Consider the following 17,422-nt stretch of genomic DNA (forward strand, 5'->3'; position numbering starts at 1 on the left):
TGAAACTCAAGCTTCAGGGCTTGAGTTTGCATATAAAAACAGAATCCGCCGGGTTGCTCCCGAGAGCAAAAGCAGGCGCCCCCCAGCGGAGCCGCTCACCGAAGCAGCCCCAGCGAAGGAAACCCGCCCCGCCTGCATCCCGAAGGGGCGGGCCTTGACGCTTCCTTTTGGCGCCAAGCGTTTCTGTGGCGGAGGAGGGAGCTGCTGACGTCGAGGCACGGCGCGCGCCCCGGCGTCTCCGGTGATTGGCCGGGCTCTTCCGGGCGCCACCTCTCCCGTTTGGCGGCGGCGAAGGTGGCGGTGTTTTGGGGTGGGGGGAGTGTTGTCAGCGAGAGAGGCAGCGGCGGCCGCCGGCCGAGGGAGCGAAAGTGAGGAGCAGCAGCGGAGGCCGCACGGCGCGCGTTATTCCGGTTTGTGGAAACCAGTGGCCCGGGAAGGGAGTGGGGGTGTCTTTTTCTCGTGGGGATCAAGCGGTTGGGAGAGTGGCTGCCTCGCCTGCCCGGAACTCCTGCCGAGCCCCGCGGCGGCATTCCCACGAGCACATTTCCCGGGTTATCTATATATTGTCTTTCCCCCAAATGGCATCGTACCCCGCCCCCACCAGCATGTAACTCTTCCCGCTCCCAGTTCCCACGTCTCCCACTTTCTCGCCCCTGCTTTCTGCAAGGGTGGGGGTTTGGAGGGTGCGGGGTGCCTTTATGGCCCTCCAAACGTTGCTGGACTACAACTCAAGCCATCCTGGTTTGTGGTGACTGGGCATGTAGTCCAACAGCAGCTGGAGGTCACTGGGGTGAAAGTGGGGGCTGGGGCTGCCTTGAGGCCTGGTCAGCACCCGAAGAGGGAATGAGGGGGTCGAAGTTCCGAAGTGGTGGACTTGGACCGCACCAGTTTAACCGGAGAGTGGTGGTGGGTCATGTTTTATATCGCCACTTAGTTCTGCTTTGGGTGCAATTTGCCTTCCCACACCCCACCTGAGTCCAGGACTAACCCTGTAATGCTAAACTTGTCTGCTGAGGAATAATTCAATGTTGAATTCAGTGAGGCCTGCTCCCAGTTAAGTAGACTAGGGTTGTGCATAAGTGCACAAAGAACATGTGCAGAGTGCCTTGCTGTTTAGTAATGAGAAAGCACTTTTACCTATCCTGGTTAAGAGTGAAGACTGCTTTTCATTGGAGAAGACTTGTTTGAGCAGTAGGCCCTGTACTTTTTCATAGGAAGAATTGTATACAGTGGTCGCTCCACTCTGTCCTCTTTGGAGAACTGCTCTTCACTTGCTCTCCCCCTCCCCTCTGACTTGGTGGACAAACCACAAGCCCAGGTTCAAACATAACCCTAAGCCAAACCATGGCTTAGGCCAGAGCTTTCCAAACTTTTCGTGTTGGTGACACACTTTTTAGACGTGTCATTTCGTGACACAGTAATTCAGTTTTACTAGCAGATTAGAGGTTAAATTAACCCATTTCCAGCCCTGGGAGCATTTGCAAGACACACCCAACACAGTGCAGCCGACACACTAATTTGTCCTGACACACAGTTTGGAAAGCTCTGGCTTAGGCCTAGGTAGTGTGATCAGGGGAAGGAGTGCTTTGTCTACAATCTTGGTTCTCATTCCAAGTTATGGTTTGCTTTAGCACCAGGGGCGAAACTAGGTTTTACTTCACCTAGGTCAAAGACCCAGTTTGGCACACACCCCATACACATTTGTGTATACACACACACACAAGCTGGGAGCCTCAATTGCGCCCCTCTGGTGGCTTCACCAGGGGCAAAAAGATCTGAATAGCCCCCCTATAGCTACAACACTGCTTAGTGCTATGGAACTGTTAGTTGCAAAAATAAATGCTGGCAATCTCATTCACCTGTGAATATATTCTTCCCATGCTGACCACCATCTGTGTATGCAGGAACACTTGTGTCCCATTGTGAAAACAGAATAAAGAGATCCATCTTTCGCTGATGGATTGCCTTCTATATTAATAACCTGCATGTTTTAAACTTAGGCTAATCAAAATCTTTTTTGTTGTCAAATGCAGATGGAGAATACTAGGAAGAGAGTATAATGGCAACAGATGATGATGACGATGGGATGACGTTTTCTAATTTATTGCATGGTGGTAAGTTTTTTTGTTTGTTGATTTTAATCAGATTATTTTTACTTAAAAAATAAATAAATGTAGGGAAACTCCATACCAAGGAAGAAACCCTTGAGAAAAGTTACATATGGACCAGTATATGTAGCTCCTTGTACAGCACAGTTGACTGTCATATGTTGTGGCAAGAGCTGTTGCTGGTCATCTGAAGAGAGTTTTCTTCCTGCATTGCTGAGAGACCCATCATATGGTTTTCTAAGAATCTGATCTTTGGGAGCAGAGTTGTACAGACAAACATTGGATGCCCTCTTAACTACAATTTTAGGCTCTGCCCCATTTCTTCTGGCTTCATAGAATAAGATGGATACCATTATCGAACAAATAATAAGGACCTAGATATTACTGTTATGGCTACGTTTGATGCTGTATTATGTTTTTAATGCAAGAAGTTATTTCTGACACAAAAATGGCCTATTTTTGTCCCTTTTAATTCTATAAAACCCACAGCTGAGGCTACAATTTGAAGGGGGCGATAGTGCAAGGGGAGAAGAGCTTCTTATTTCTTTCATCTCATAGTGATTTTCTACTAGAGATCCTTTCTAGTGTATTTCTCTTGTATTTCACCATTACTGCGTACGTAGACTGGGTGAACTTACATATTATTACTTTATTCTCTTTATTTGCAGTTTCTTCTCAAGGAGTAGATGATGATGAGAGTTCAGTGGATATTTATGATGGATTAGACAGCTCTCCAGTTATTTCTGGTATGTTCATAGCTTTGTAACCAATGACATTGCTCAGCTGAGAGTAAAGCTCTCTGAAGCAGATTTATGATGGACATGGGGGTAGGGCTTCAGCAGGAAGGAGGAACCACTGAGAATTCACTGCTTCCCTTCCTGTTCCACTGACAGAAGCTTTCATCTGAGTTGGATACAATCCATAGTTATTTGGTTATTTAATTATACATTGGAGAATTTTGTCATAAAAGGTCCTGTATATATTCATCCTGCTGTTAGGATAGAGCATTTTTGTTTTGGGTTTGTTGCAGAAACAATAAGTATCTTTTGCACTTCAGAATAGTAGTTTGTATTGACTTTTAAGAGATGGCTTTGATATGTAATTTGAGTTAGCAGCAGCCACAAATAGCATTTTGATCTAAGTAAAATTTCTTAGGTGATAAGTTGCAACCATGGCTTATTTGGAAGGACTTCAGGGGAGAGATAAAATGTGCAGAACCCGTTGCTGTATCCTGGAACATCATAATACTATACATAATTTAAAAACCTGATGGAAGTTGTGAAACTGAAACTAACTTTCACAACTTTACATGGGAGTAAGCCCCCACTAGATGCCTAGTGCATCCTGCCCCCTGCCCCCCCCCCCGTCCCACATAGGAAACACTTTTGAAACTGAGAAAAATATTCAAAAGCAGTTTGATGTGGCATAGGGACCTGCTGTTCGAAAGAAAAAAGCCCTGTTTAGGGAAGTTTTTAATGACGGATGTTTTAATGTACTTTTAATCTTTTGATGGAAGCCACCCAGAGTGGCTGGGGAAACCCAGCCAAATGGGTGGAGTATAAATATTATTATTATTATTATTATTATTATTATTATTATTATTAAAGTAGCTCTTTCGATCTTATCTAATGGAAGAATGGGTACAATGAAAAAGGAAAATATTCCAAGTAAAACTCTCTCTCTCTCTCTCTCTCTCTCTCTCTCTCTCTCTCCCTGCTCTCTCAGTCAAACCTGCTACAAAACTGACCTCATCAATAAGTAGTTTAAACCTATTCGATGAGATCCTGATTGAAGAAGGAACAGCAAAGGAAGCTACTTACAATGATGTATGTATTTTGAATCAATGATATGTTGGTGAAATGTGATGTAGTTAGTTAGCAAGTTAGTTAGCAAGGTGTGTGTTTTAAATTCATCAGTTCAGCACATTTTAGTACACTATGTACTATCAAAACATTTTTAAATCCCCAAACACCTACTTTACTGAGCAGTCTCAATTTATTGAAAAATTCGACATGTGCATCAGGAAATCTGTGATCAGTCATGACACAGACATTTTGTAAATGCATGTTTGGAAGGTTTTCCTGTTTGTGAGGGAAATTTTATTTACTATTATTTTAATGTAATGACTTTTCTTGCATATTTTAACAAAGCTGGATTATTATTATTATTATTACCCAAAGAAAATTAGGCTCACTTAATACTGTCTTTAATACAAATGTGAATAATCCTGTTTCAACAGTTGCAGGCTGAACATGAGAAATGTCAGCAACAACTTCAAGAGTTGACAAGGAGGTTTCAGCAAATACAAGAACAGGTAAAGCAGCATTAAGTGGTAATTTATCCATTTTGTATCCTGTAACTGAAAGCGTTCTAGAAACTCTTCATATACATCTTCCAATTTGTATTGGTTTGCTGTTTTGAAGTATTAGTTGCGAGTGTATCTTGTTTTTTAAATAAAACAAAATAATAAAATAAGAAACAGCAACCACAATAGTAATATTTTGAATTAGTGAGGCTGTGCAGGGCAGCTCTGTCTCTGTAAGGCCTATTAGTATCGTAAATGTATTTTGCTTTGATGCTTTTTGTATGAGGTTGCAGCACAAAGTCGGTAGGGCATTTTGAAAGTTCTTTGTGAAAGTTAACTGTGATTCATTTAAATGAGATTTTTTCCTAAACCGTTATTGGTGTTTTCCTTCTCTCCCCCAATATATGCAGATACAAGTTCATAACATGTATATGTCTCTGTCTTCTTTTAAAATTAGAACTCTGCTCTGCAAAATGAAAACCAGTCTCTTAAAAAGAATATTTCTGCTCTTCTAAAAACAGCTAGAGTGGAAATTAATCGCAAGGATGAAGAAATTAATAGTCTCCAGCGAAGGTATGCTTTTTTCAGCAATGTCCTCTATTGTCCAAATATTTAGAAGAAAAAGAAACAAGACACATTTGAAACTAAAAAGTAGAAGATGTTTTCTAAGCCTATCTTTTTTGTAGTTAAATTTAACAGACACATAAACGTTAACTTGCTAGATATCAGATACTCATCTTCTGGAAAAAAAATTCTGCTAAAATTTGAAGTGTTTCTTGAAAAAGGTTACCCACACATTATGTTCATAGCTTCATGCTTGCTAGCATAACTAGTGCACAAAGATGTGGAATGTTTTCATTCTGTCTGGTATTTGGCCGGTGATGGTGCTAAGGTCTTGTGGTTCAATTGGGTGTTCATTTCAGTGGTGATCAGGGAAAGTGTATTTTGTTTTTAAGCTGACTACTGTGCATGAGGGACGCGGGTGGCACTGTGGTCTAAACCACTAAGCCTAGGGCTTGCCAATCAGAAGGTCAGCGGTTTGACGCCCCGCGACGGGGTGAGCTCCCATTGCTCAGTCCCATCTCCTGCCCACTTAGCAGTTTGGAAGCACATCAAAGTGCAAATAGATAAATAGGTACTGCTCTGGCAGGAAGGTAAACAGCATTTCTGTGCGCTGCTCTGGTTTCGCCAGAAGTGGCTTAGTCATGCTGGCCACATGACCCGGAAAAACTGTCTGCGGACAAACACCGGCTCCCTCGGCCAGTAAAGTGAGATGAGCGCCGCAACCCCAGAGTTGTTTGTGACTGGACTTAACTGTCAGGAGTCCTTTGCCTTTACCTTTTTAATGTGGATGGACACTTTTAATGTGTTGTACTGTTTTGAAGTGTGTTTTGAGGATTCTGCATTAGCATGTACTTATCGGTATAGGAAGTTGCTTTGAGACTTGTTTCTTTTTTAAGGAAGATACAAGCAAATTAAATGATGTTCAGTTGTCATTCTATCTTAATTTTAAAAGCTGAAAGGACCAGACTGGCTTCAACAAAGCCCCAAGCCATCAACATTTGTAAACAATCATTGCAACTGAAGCATATCATTTTCATCTCATGCCAACAACATTGGCACCAGGCAAGGATCCCTGGGAACAGCACTCCTGAAACTGGGCTGCCCTGAGTAAAGCATGTGTTGGGTGATTGGGGCCAGTTTAACCAGAGAGGCTATGAGTTAAGGCTCTCTTTTTCTGCCTATTTTGGTTCTGGTATGTTACTATATTAGGAAGTGGGGGGGGGAGGAGAAAACATTAAATGGGGACTGTCATTTCAAAAGGGAACGACAGCTCATTAGAAGAGCTCTCAACTGATTTGGACAAATCCTATGGGACCCTGACTCTCAAAATTACTGGGAGAAAAGCAACAATGCAAGCAGTAGTTGCTTCAGCAGGGTTTGTGCAGGTTCTGTTGCTATGCCTGCTGAGGGAAGGGTGCTTAAGCCTGATTATATATTTGTCAGACATGGGACTGCTAAATTATTGCTTTGGGCACGATTCTTCAATTAATGAGTGAACTTTTAAGCAAGAGTATTGTAACAGTAAGAAATGTGTGTTGCTCTCCCAAAGAGTTAGCTGTCTGCTGTCTGTAAGCAGAGATGCAACGTTGCCCCCTACCTTTCTTGATTCTAGCCTGCTGAGAGCAGCAGAGTGAAATGTGTGGGGTGAGAAAATGTGTGGTTGAGGACATGCTTTGAACAGGCTTTATAGTACCAATGGTAATTCCTACAGTGATATCCTTTCTGTTTGTTTGTATAAATCCTAAATAGAAGGTCCCCATCCAAACTGGTTAATCTTAACTATGCTTTGTTGATACAAGCCAACTTCATAAAGAATGCCATTGTGTGGACCTTTTCTTCCTTTAAAAGTAAAAGGAAGATTAAATATTTATTTAACACTTTTAAAGGCTTATTCTGGCTTGTCTCACCACGGCATTTAGATTTTAGTAGAATTTGGAGTTTGCTTAAATCTGAAATATCTTTTGAAATGTAGTATAGTAATACAATCTCTTTCTAAACAGGTTAACAGAATTTCAAGTTCATCCAAATAGAACATACGTCCCAGCATCAACTAATAATGCAAGAAACTTTGAGGGATCAAAACTGAAAAATAAATTCAGAGATTTAGTTCCAGAGAACAATTCAAGAACCGATTCTAGAACTACCCAAGCCCTGCCTAAGGACAAACCTTGCGGTTATTCACCTTGGGGTACAGAAAATAAGAAATTGCCTCCAGAAAAAGGAGACACTCTGTACGTATCTCAATCTCATCCTGAACAGCTTTGCAGAGATGGTACTCATGTAAGGCTTGCAAGTGTTGACAGCTCTTATGACAAAGAAAAAGGGAAAAAAGAAACGAAACATAATGAGCATCATAGCAGTGAGAATGACAACAGATACAAAACAAAAGCACACCAAAATCTGGGCAGCACACTAGAGGGAAAGTTGGATCCTCATGGAAGGTTGGAAGTTAATCCAGACAAAACAGAAAAAAATGGACTATGGAAAGACAAAAAGGACTTGAAGCTCAAAAGCAGCCCACATACAGAAAAAAGAACTGGTAAGGTCCCTTCTGCTAGGGAGAAACAACCAACTCCTAAAGACACATCACTGTCAAAACCAGAACACTCCAGCAGTGACAGGAGTGAAAAGTCACAAAACAAAAATCAGAAGGACCTGAAACTGAGAAACAAAGAGGAAAGCAACAGCGGACAAAAAAACAGGCAATCTGACAGCTATCTAGAACAACAAAGAACTGGCAAGGTTAGTAGTCCCCCTGAATGGAATAAAATTGCCAGAAGCCCTAAAAAATTAAGCAAAAGCTATGTGAAAGACAGAAAGAGAAAACATAATGATTGCAGGAGGAACAAAGAAGCAAGCGGTCCTGTGCCCTGTGGAGGGAAACCTTCACCACCACCACCACCACCACCTCCTGTTTTAAACAAAGAGCCGAAACATGGCCACCCTAAAGAGGATAGCAGTAAAAGTGAATCTGAACACACGCGTTCAAAATCGGGCAGACATAGAACTGAAGAGAAAAGGAAAAATGAGAGAGATGATTCTGATGAGGCCAGGACTTCTCAAAATGAAAAAAGAGAATCAAAGGAACCATCCCTCCAAACAGGAAAAGGAGCCATAAAAATGAAAGATAGTGCAAAACGGGAGAAAAAGAAGTCCTTTCAATCAGTAGAGACTGCCAAGGTAGTTGAAGGCTTGGAGGAGCAGGTGCCTATAAAAGTTAGAAGGGAAGAGGAGCAGTCGAAAAGCAAAGACTTAAAACTGAGCTTTATGCAGACACTAAATTTAACCCTTTCTCCTGCTAAGAAGCAAACAGACAAATGCAAAGCAGTGGCAAAGTCTACCAATAAATGTGGTACAGAAATTCCAGGTCAGGAAGTCATGTTGGTACCAGCTGAGGCTATTGGTGCTAATGCCATTAAGCAAACACAAACACCACTATCACCGATCTGTGACAATCCTGTTCAGACCAAATCGGAACAAGTAATGCCTCTTTCTGAGGTCAAAATGAAGGTGGGAAATGAGGGGCTGCCAGAAACTCTAAACACAAAGCCTTTGAAGACAACCTCAGACCCACAAGATATAGCAGCGCAGTGGGCGCCGGAAGATATGAAGCTCCTGACTGAGGCAAAAACTGGGATGGGAGAAGCTGGTGGAGTTGATAAGATGCATGTGGCTTCTGGTTTAGAAAGCCCCTTGGATCAAGACACACTTCCCAATAACTCTTTCAGTGATGTGGAGACTCTAAGTTCTGTGGATTTTGATTCTTTTAGTGTAATAGATGAGATCAGTGGGACAGATTCAGACTCACTGATGGACAAGAAGGAGTCCAGTAATTGGACAGGTGAAAATGTCTTGGAGGGTCCTGAAAAAGAGAACAAGCCTATGCCTCATAAAGCTACTGTGGAAGAAGGCAAAATACTGAGTGGTGGTCACTTGGAGCCAAGCTTTCCTGACCGTAACCATGAAAACCACTTGGAAACATTATACAATGAAGGGTTAAAACCTACATCTCCAGCAAGAGAAATAAGCACAGTTTCTGTTGATGATGATAACTCTATTCTGAGCATTGATCTCAATCATATGAGGAATATTCCAAAAGCAATCAGCCCACTTAATAGTCCAATGCGACCTTTGGCTAAAGTACCCCGAATGGAAAGCCCTTACGAAGGACCTGTGAAAAGCTATAATACAGGTATATGTTTAATATGCTCTGCCTGTTACATGATTTCTATTTGAATGAGGAACACATTAAGCATTCACACGTATACCGATGCTAAACATAACTGAGTTGCAATTAAGTTCTGTTTGTTTTCAGTAGAACTTGCTGCACAACTTGTAGGCAAGCGTGCTTCATCTGTGCAGTGCAATCCTGTACATATCTTCCCCATTGAGTTCAGTGGAGCTTTTTCTTTAGTAAGTGTTCTTAGCGTGTAGGAATTTACGACTGTGATCCCATACACGCTTGAATGGGAGTACTAAATGCAACTTCTGAGCAACACACAAGATCATACTGCACAGCTGCAATTCACAGGCATTTTTTCTCAAGTTAGGAAACGAAGCTGCCTTATATTGACGCTTTGCCCATCTAGTTCAGTATTGTCCACATTGAGTGGCCGTGGCTGTACAAGATTTCAGACATGAGTCTCTTCCAGGCTTACCTAGAGATGCCAGGGATTGAACTTCAGACCTTCTGTGTTCAAAGCAAATATTCTGACACGGGGCTACTGACTGTCCTGTTTAAATTCAGTGGGGAGTAAGATGTAGCTTTCAGTCTGCTAGCTCTGAGGTAGATATTTATTCAAACTGATTACATAGGAGGAAACTATTAAAGGCAGTAGTGGCTAACCCATGACCCTCTGATGCTGCTGGACTACAGCTTCCATCAGCCCTGGGGAATTGGGGTCCAACAGCATCTAAAGGGTTTCCCCACTCTTGAAAATTAGAATTGCAAGCCACGTTAAGCTACAGAGTGCAACCCACATTCTGGCAGAACTCTTTGCACAGTTTTGGAGGCAGTAATAATTAAAAGTGCCTTTGGGCTTAATCTTGCAATTTCAAGATAAGTTGCCATGGAACTTGATATATAAAAACTGTTTCCATGCTGAATTTTTTTTTAATCTAGCTCTTCTTCCAAAAGCTGCCTGTCCTCTGCTAAAATGCAACGCCTAGAGCTACTGCCACTTCTAAACAATTATGTTCACTGTTCTAAACTAAAATTGACTATTAGATTATACTGTCATTGGAATTTGTTTTGAGACTTGCTACTTTGGGCTGCTTAATTAACAAATTGTTTCATTATTTCTAGATTTTGTTCCAGAAAATGCAGTTGTCTATCCTGGAAGGAACCAGTCCAGTGAACTGAACAAGGAAAACCAAAAGCCTCTTTGCTCAGATCATCAAATCTTAGAGGAGTCTCAGCTAAGCATGTCCTCAGATGAATTAGAAGAAGGTGAAATTGTAAGTGACAACGATGAGCCTAAAATAGAAGCCAACTCTGAAAATAGTAAAAAAACAAGAAGAAAAGCATCTCCAGATAGATCTAATTTGACCAAGAGTACTTGCAACCACAAGGTCAGGACAACATCGTCCAGAGAAGGTACAGGAAAATTGTCTTCTGGGGGAAAAAATAAAGAAAATCCCAAAGATGGAACTATAATGCGCTCCAATGAAGTAAAGAAAATTAAAACTGTGAGCATAGACAGTCTTGAAAAAATAGTTCAAATTATTGTTGTACCTTCTACAGTGCATGAGTTCATGCAGATGCTGAAAGCTATAAGAAAGCAAGTACGGAAAAGCTACATGAAGTTTAAGATACAATTTCCAGTACAGCATTTTCATAGGATCATAGATTCAGCTATTTTGAATTTTACATCTCTGGTAAAATACCTTGACTTCTCTAAAATGTCTAAATCTAGTGAGGCTTTAAAGCTGAACCTCTGTGAAGTTATAGAATATAAACTTAATCGGATCAAAGAGAATAGTGCAATAGAGCATCTCTTTGAACAGCAGCAATCCGATATGAAGAAAAAGTTGTGGAAACTTGTGGACGAGCAGCTTGACTACTTATTTGATAAAATAAAAAAAATTATTCTAAAGCTATGTACCTTGGTAAGCTTTGGAAATGAAAGCGATGAAGGTAAGCTTGATAAAAGAAAGAAAGAAAGCCCCAAATGCCTTATAAATCATAAAAATAAAATTGACAGACAGAAATCAAAGAAACCAGCCTTAAATGCTAGAATGCAAAGGCCTGAAGAATGTACCCCATCAAAACCAGTAGCAGGTAACCAGCTATTGAAGCGAGGTCACCATAACACAAACAAAATGAGTACACAGAAAAATGTGACTGCAAAATGTAGAAGTTCCCATACTGTTAACCCAAAACATTCTCGGACTGAAGCTGAACCTTTCAAGGAAAGCTCCATGTCAGAAACTTCTTTGAATGGTAGAAAAAATGAAAATGAAAGATTGCATATGATTGGAGACTCTCACAAGTCTGATATTAGCTGTGGACCTCTCACAGAACAGCAGATGTCTGGCCTGACATTCAACCTGGTGAATGACGCTCAAATGGGTGAAATGTTCAAAAGTTTGTTACAAGGCTCTGACCTTTCAGAAAAGAATGGTGACTTTATCAGTGACAATCAATGGGAGTTCAGGACACCAGAAAAACACACCCCAGATGGCCAGAACTGTGTGAATGAGCCTCCATATGAGACCGAAGAGCAGATTCCAAGAGAGACTGGAGTTGAGTCAAGAGTACTAGATGGAATTAAATGGCCTATAGTTTCACCTGAAAGAGATTCAGCTTTTTTAGCTAGGCTGCAGATGCCAATTGATCCAGATATTCTTGATGAAAGCTGTATGTTTGAAATTCCTACTAGTCCTGCTTTGAAGAAAGGTGAGGAGTGCATTTCAGAGAAACCAAAATCACTTGTCTCTTCTATTCTTCTGGAAGACCTAGCTGTGTCGTTGACTATTCCCTCCCCTTTGAAGTCAGATGCTCATCTTAGCTTCTTGAAACCTGACATGTATGGCTCAGTTCCTGAGGATGTTCTGAGCGCACACTTCAGTGAAGATGCCCATCTCGAAGAGGAGGATGCTTCTGAACAGGACATCCATTTGGCTTTGGAATCTGATAATTCAAGCAGCAAATCAAGCTGTTCTTCATCATGGGCAAGTATACCTCCTGCTCCTGGATTTCAGTATTGCCCAAGCCTTCCAATGCAGGCAGTAATAATGGAGAAATCAAATGACCACTTTATTGTTAAAATAAGGCGTGCCGCACCATCTACCTCACCAGTCCTTGAACAGCCTACTCTAGCAAATGAACCACTGACCTCTTCTAGTGGGGCAGGAAACAAGGAAATAGTGTTGGAAGAAAAATTAGATACTTTGGACCTCAAAAGCATTCCTTTGGAAGATACAGCAACATCTAAGGAAAATTTAAAGATTATTGACTCTGAGGGTAAGCTGAATGATGTTGGAGAGAGACAAGTTACTCATTTGCTGGGGTCTGAGAAGGAGCCACCTCTGTGCCTTGCAAACGATCAGGTTCCTCATCTTTCTGAACCCCAACAGGAACCTCATTCTGATGCCCCGAATGAGGCACTTGAATCTGTAGAGGACCTGTTCAGGAATGCCAGAGAAGAACGACCTTGCAATCTTGCAGCGTCTGAATTGCTTCAGGAGCGATATACTAATGCCAGTCAAACTCAAGGCCCTGATTTACTTGGGCCCCATCAGGTGTTGCACAGTGGTGCTGGCCCAGAAGAAGCCACTGATTTGCAAGAGCCATCTAAAGAACCAGGGAGAACTTTAGAATCCTTGATTAAAACTAGCCAGCATGAGGACACACCTGAAGTGTTTACACTACCTCAGGCACACACTGTGAAAGTTTTTCAAAAAAGAGATGCATCTTGTGCTGAATTAGAACATTCTCCAATTAGCTGTGCAGCAGTTTCCCTTGTAGAAAAGTTGTCTTCCGAGACCCATTTTGATATATGTGTAGACTTGACTGATGAGACTCCCATAGAAAATGAAGTTGATTCATGGGATCTTACAGTGGAACGTGCTTCAAATGCTAGAATGGGAGGCTTATGTAAAGATAAAGAGGAGGAGAAGACAGTGAACCACCATGTAGCAGATGATCATCCAAAGCATGATGTTGAAGCAGTTGTAAATTTGACAGAGCATCCGCCTGACAAGTGTACAGCAGATAAGAATTTTGAAACAGGTACTACTCTAAATACTAGTGGCCTGGGATGTGAAACAAAAGAAAGGAAAAAAAGAAAAAAAGAGACAGAAGACACATCCAACGCAAAAAGACAAAGAAAGGAGAGTAGTGAATTGGCTTGTAAAAAAAACAGCAAAAGGTCTAAAGAGATTACTTCAGTGACCACAGACACATCCAGTAATAAAACTGCATCAGTCGGAGACAAAGATTCTTTACCATCAACATCCTCCCTGACACCCTCAAGTCTGTGTGCCAAAAACATCATTAAGAAAAAAGGGGAAGTTGTGATTTCTTGGACAAGGTAAGAATACAAAACCAAAACCAAAAACCGAATCAATGGGATGAATAAGGGAGGTCTGGAAGTGTATAACAGTTGTAGATAGAGTGATACATTTCTGCATTCTGTGGCATGGGCATTATTACCCTAGCAAACATTTTTTCTTGGTTGTACGTTCAGCTTTGTTGACCTGTCTCATGAATCAGGAAAGGCAAATATGTAGTCTTATTTTTACATTGCAGTTGAAACTAGGTTTTCTGAACTGGAAGGTAGGGACAGTAAATTGATTGAGAGGGGGAAACTTGGAAGCCCAAGTGAGCACCTGGTGGGTTGAATTGTGGCCTCTTGTCTTGACAGGGTTCATTGTATTGTGTATACTTTCTTTGTGGAAAATGTCTGCATTTAGCAGTAAATCATGAAGCCTAATATAGTCCCAAATGGAAATCCTTGCTTTATTTCCATTTGCTTCATTGAGCAATGGTGCAAAGTAATTAGAAAGTATAAGCTTTTACTTTGTTTTACAAATATTTTTTCATATCCGAATGAAACCGAAGGGCAACCATTCAATCTGTTTTGGTTTTTTTGTGGGGTTTTTTTTTTTGAGAGAGAGAGAAAACCTGACCTCAAAGCCATTGAACAGAGTTTTTAATGTCTGATGTTTTCGCTGTATTCTGTTACATTTTGTTAGAAGCTGCCCCAAGTGGCTGGGGCAAGTCAGTCAGATGGGAGGGGTACAAGTAATAAATTGTTGTTGTTGTTGTTGTTAATTATTATTATTATAAGATGATCATCACTGTTCCGAAGAAGCTTCAGAATGGCGTGAACATAATGGGTATCATCTAGTTTATAAGGGAGGGTTTGGGCAATTGCTATTAGCCTTCAGAATTCTGTTTGTCTTCATTAACAGACTTTTAAGAACTTATTTCGAGTTACAACATTGCTGTGTGAAGTGCAATAGACATAGATAGACTTAGTTCAAAACAGTGTTCAGATGTTGAAGTTACCCTTGTATGTTTATTATAGAAATGATGACCGGGAGATTCTATTGGAATGTCAGAAGAAAGGACCTTCAGGAAAAACATTTGCTTCTGTTGCTGTCAGGTTAAATAAAAGTCCAGCTCAGGTACGTATTTTGGTAAGCAATTGTGTTTGAACCTCCCTCGCACACAAGTGTAACTGTGTTTCTGTCTGGTTGAGCAGTGCATATCTTCAGAAATATAACCCCATGACACTCTACTGAATTCATTAACATTTCTTAGGAGAGAAAATGTATCAGTAAAGATGTGTCAAAATTCAGATTGATCTACAGACTAAAGAAATGATTGGTAGAAAGGAAGTTAATTTTTAAAATATATTTATATGAAAAGTAATATTACATCCATATAGGCTTTACATGTAATTTTATTTGATCTTATATAACCCTTTGGGTATATACCATGCCATAAAAGATATACATAAAGTCTGAAGTGGGGGCGGGGACTTGTTTATTCTGAGGTGGCAGTCTTACTAATGATGCTGCATGTGGATATGCAATATTCATACACAAGACAGGAATCAATAGATTTATACCTCTGGTGCCTTTAAACTGTGGAAATCCTTTTTTATGAAAGCCTACATAACCCACTTTAGTCTGTTTAAGATGAGGGAATGTTCACATCTACATATACTGAGGCCATTCAATACATAATGTTGCTTCTCCATATTGGCAAGGGTGCCCTACCTGAAGTATGCACGTGAGCTGAGCAATCGCTGAAAAGGCTGGCAGCATTTCCATGATTGTAGTTGCACTTTTCAGTAATCAGAACTGGTGGGATATGTTCATATTCATATCTGCACATGTGTGAGAAAAAAAGCATACTTTATTTTTAGGGAAATAACTTTTAGACTCTTTCCTTTCTCTCCACAGGTTGAAGAAAGATTCAAACAGTTGCTGAAACTATTCAAGATGTCAAACTGCAGCTAGTGGCTATACTATTGCTACTAAGAATGGACTGCTATGAGTTTATGTGCACTGTGTGCATGTGTGTGTGTGAGAGAGAGAGAGAGAGAGAAAGAGAAATGGGACATGTAATCAAAGTCAGAATAACTGTTTGTTGCTTCTCCATTTAGGTAGACTTAAAATGCACCTTTTATGCCCACAGATTTCATAATAATGCCCTGCTTTCTCAATTTTTTTTTTGAAGGTATCAAACAGATCTGTTGGACCTATTAGTGTCCTTGAGCAGCCTTGCATATTAGAGAGCACAGAGGAAACAGGAAGTGCATACAACCTGTCTTTCCTGTTACCTGAATTGCCTAGAGTGAAACTTTCATATCTCTCCTTAGAAGTTTCATTTGGGATTATAAAGAACGGTTAGGGGAAGTTGAAGTGCAAGACACTATAGTACTTCTCGTTCCTCTGCATTCCACTGTGTCTGAAGCCATTATTTTATTAAAACTTTGGGGACAGCAGATGATCAATTCCTAGCACATGGGAAGTTGAATTCTTTGAGCTGAAACACCTCATGCTATTGATTTAAAAACAGACAGCGAACCTGTTGCCTTCCAGAAGTTGTTGGATTCCCAACTTCCATCAGCCCTTACCATCCTGGTCAATAGTCAGGACGATGGGCATTGTAGTCCAACAATATCTGGAGGGCCATAGATTCCCCACCCTGATTTAGAATGTCACAGAGAAATGTTGACCACTAGAAAACACAAGAGGGTTGGTTGTTAAACAACAGACTCCTCTTTTCTCTCAGTTTTCAGAAAGCACAAACACAGATTGTGAAATTTTGCAGTATATTACCCAATGGCATTTGTTCAAAGATGTACTGTACATACAGTCCTTATTATAGATCATACAAAGTTAGCAAATTTTGGCAGGAATACATCAGTATTTGCAAGTGTTTCCTCAGATGAGCCAACACAATGGCAGCATTAGAAATAATGCTAAACCATGAAATATGGCTTGTTTAACAGTACTGTGCACACAACTCAAGCTTTCCTGCTTCACTCTTCCATTAGTTCACCTGGGAAACAAACCACAGAGCTCCTGGCTTAGCATTATGTCCCAACCAGTGCTTATGGTTTTCCCATCACAATAAACCATAGTCTGAAGCCAAAGTTTCTTTTTGCCTTCCCAGTCATGGTTTGGAGAAAAGAAACCAGAAGTGCTGCTAAGCCAGCCACTCCGTTTTTGTTCACCAATTTTACTAATGGGCGATGAGTGTGATTAGAGAAGCCATAATTTGTGGCTTAGCATTGCAGCCAAGCAGAGCAATTATTTGGAACCTGTATGCACAATTATTTGTATTTAAAAAGCCAACTTTTGCAATTTAACTACAATTGCCATTTCGTGTTAGCTTAAAAGTATTGCTTCCCTTTACAACATACTTTCAACATTTTATGAACTAAGTGTAGAATCCGAATATGTAAATTCAAAGGTGCTTAAATTAAGAGGTTCAAAATTTTAATTGCAGGTAATCCAGAGAAATTGATAGACACCTCTGCCCTAATAAGTCCTAACCTTTAGAGAAGTGAGGGTCTTGTTTTGGCAGCTATTTCTGCTGAACTTGTGCACAGCTGGAAAAGCCCTAAGTGGCTCCCCAGCCTTTTATTTCAGAAAGAAAACAATATTATAAAAAGGTGAAAACTCATTTCTTAAAGTCACTTACTGCCGTTCTGATCTGGATATGTGTGTTTGTGTGTGTAAATAGTAGAGTTTAAATGAGACACTTCTGTAAATACCTGTACAGATTCTCTAATGTGTAAAATATTGTTCTTTACCTGAACATTTTTGATTACATAAAACAAGTTTTATTTTGTATCTACTAAATACTGCACACCGTTAAAACCCCAAACTTTGTAAAATGAATGCACTTAATATTCATTAAACATTGACTTGAAGTGTTTTTTATAACATGTGTTGCTGTATTCCCCCCCCTTTTCAGTAC

The 17,422-nt window shown here is 40.6% G+C and overlaps 1 protein-coding gene across 1 annotated transcript; it reads left to right on the forward strand.

Moving 5' to 3' along the window:
• The first annotated feature begins 247 nt into the window (after nt 1–247).
• CASP8AP2 (caspase 8 associated protein 2) lies at nt 248–17,383 on the forward strand. Its single transcript, XM_083608266.1, has 10 exons — nt 248–410; nt 2,034–2,114; nt 2,777–2,854; nt 3,834–3,934; nt 4,348–4,422; nt 4,871–4,986; nt 6,978–9,169; nt 10,283–13,511; nt 14,511–14,610; nt 15,394–17,383. The coding sequence occupies exons 2-10, from the start codon at nt 2,060–2,062 to the stop codon at nt 15,448–15,450; spliced, it is 6,003 nt and encodes a 2,000-aa protein (XP_083464392.1). The 5' UTR covers nt 248–410; nt 2,034–2,059; the 3' UTR covers nt 15,451–17,383.
• The last annotated feature ends 39 nt before the right edge of the window (nt 17,384–17,422 follow it).

The sequence above is a fragment of the Podarcis filfolensis genome, assembly GCF_964270895.1.
Source record: "Podarcis filfolensis genome assembly, chromosome: 3".
In the NCBI taxonomy this organism is placed as follows: Eukaryota; Metazoa; Chordata; class Lepidosauria; order Squamata; family Lacertidae; genus Podarcis; species Podarcis filfolensis.

Bases quoted from the DNA above. Each gene is read 5' to 3' on its own strand.
- CASP8AP2 (XM_083608266.1), top strand. From the start codon at position 2,060: ATGGCAACAGATGATGATGACGATGGGATGACGTTTTCTAATTTATTG. The intron at 2,115-2,776 runs GTAAGTTTTTTT...CTTTATTTGCAG, and splicing joins TTCTAATTTATTGCATGGTG to TTTCTTCTCAAGGAGTAGAT. The intron at 14,611-15,393 runs GTACGTATTTTG...TTCTCTCCACAG, and splicing joins TAAATAAAAGTCCAGCTCAG to GTTGAAGAAAGATTCAAACA.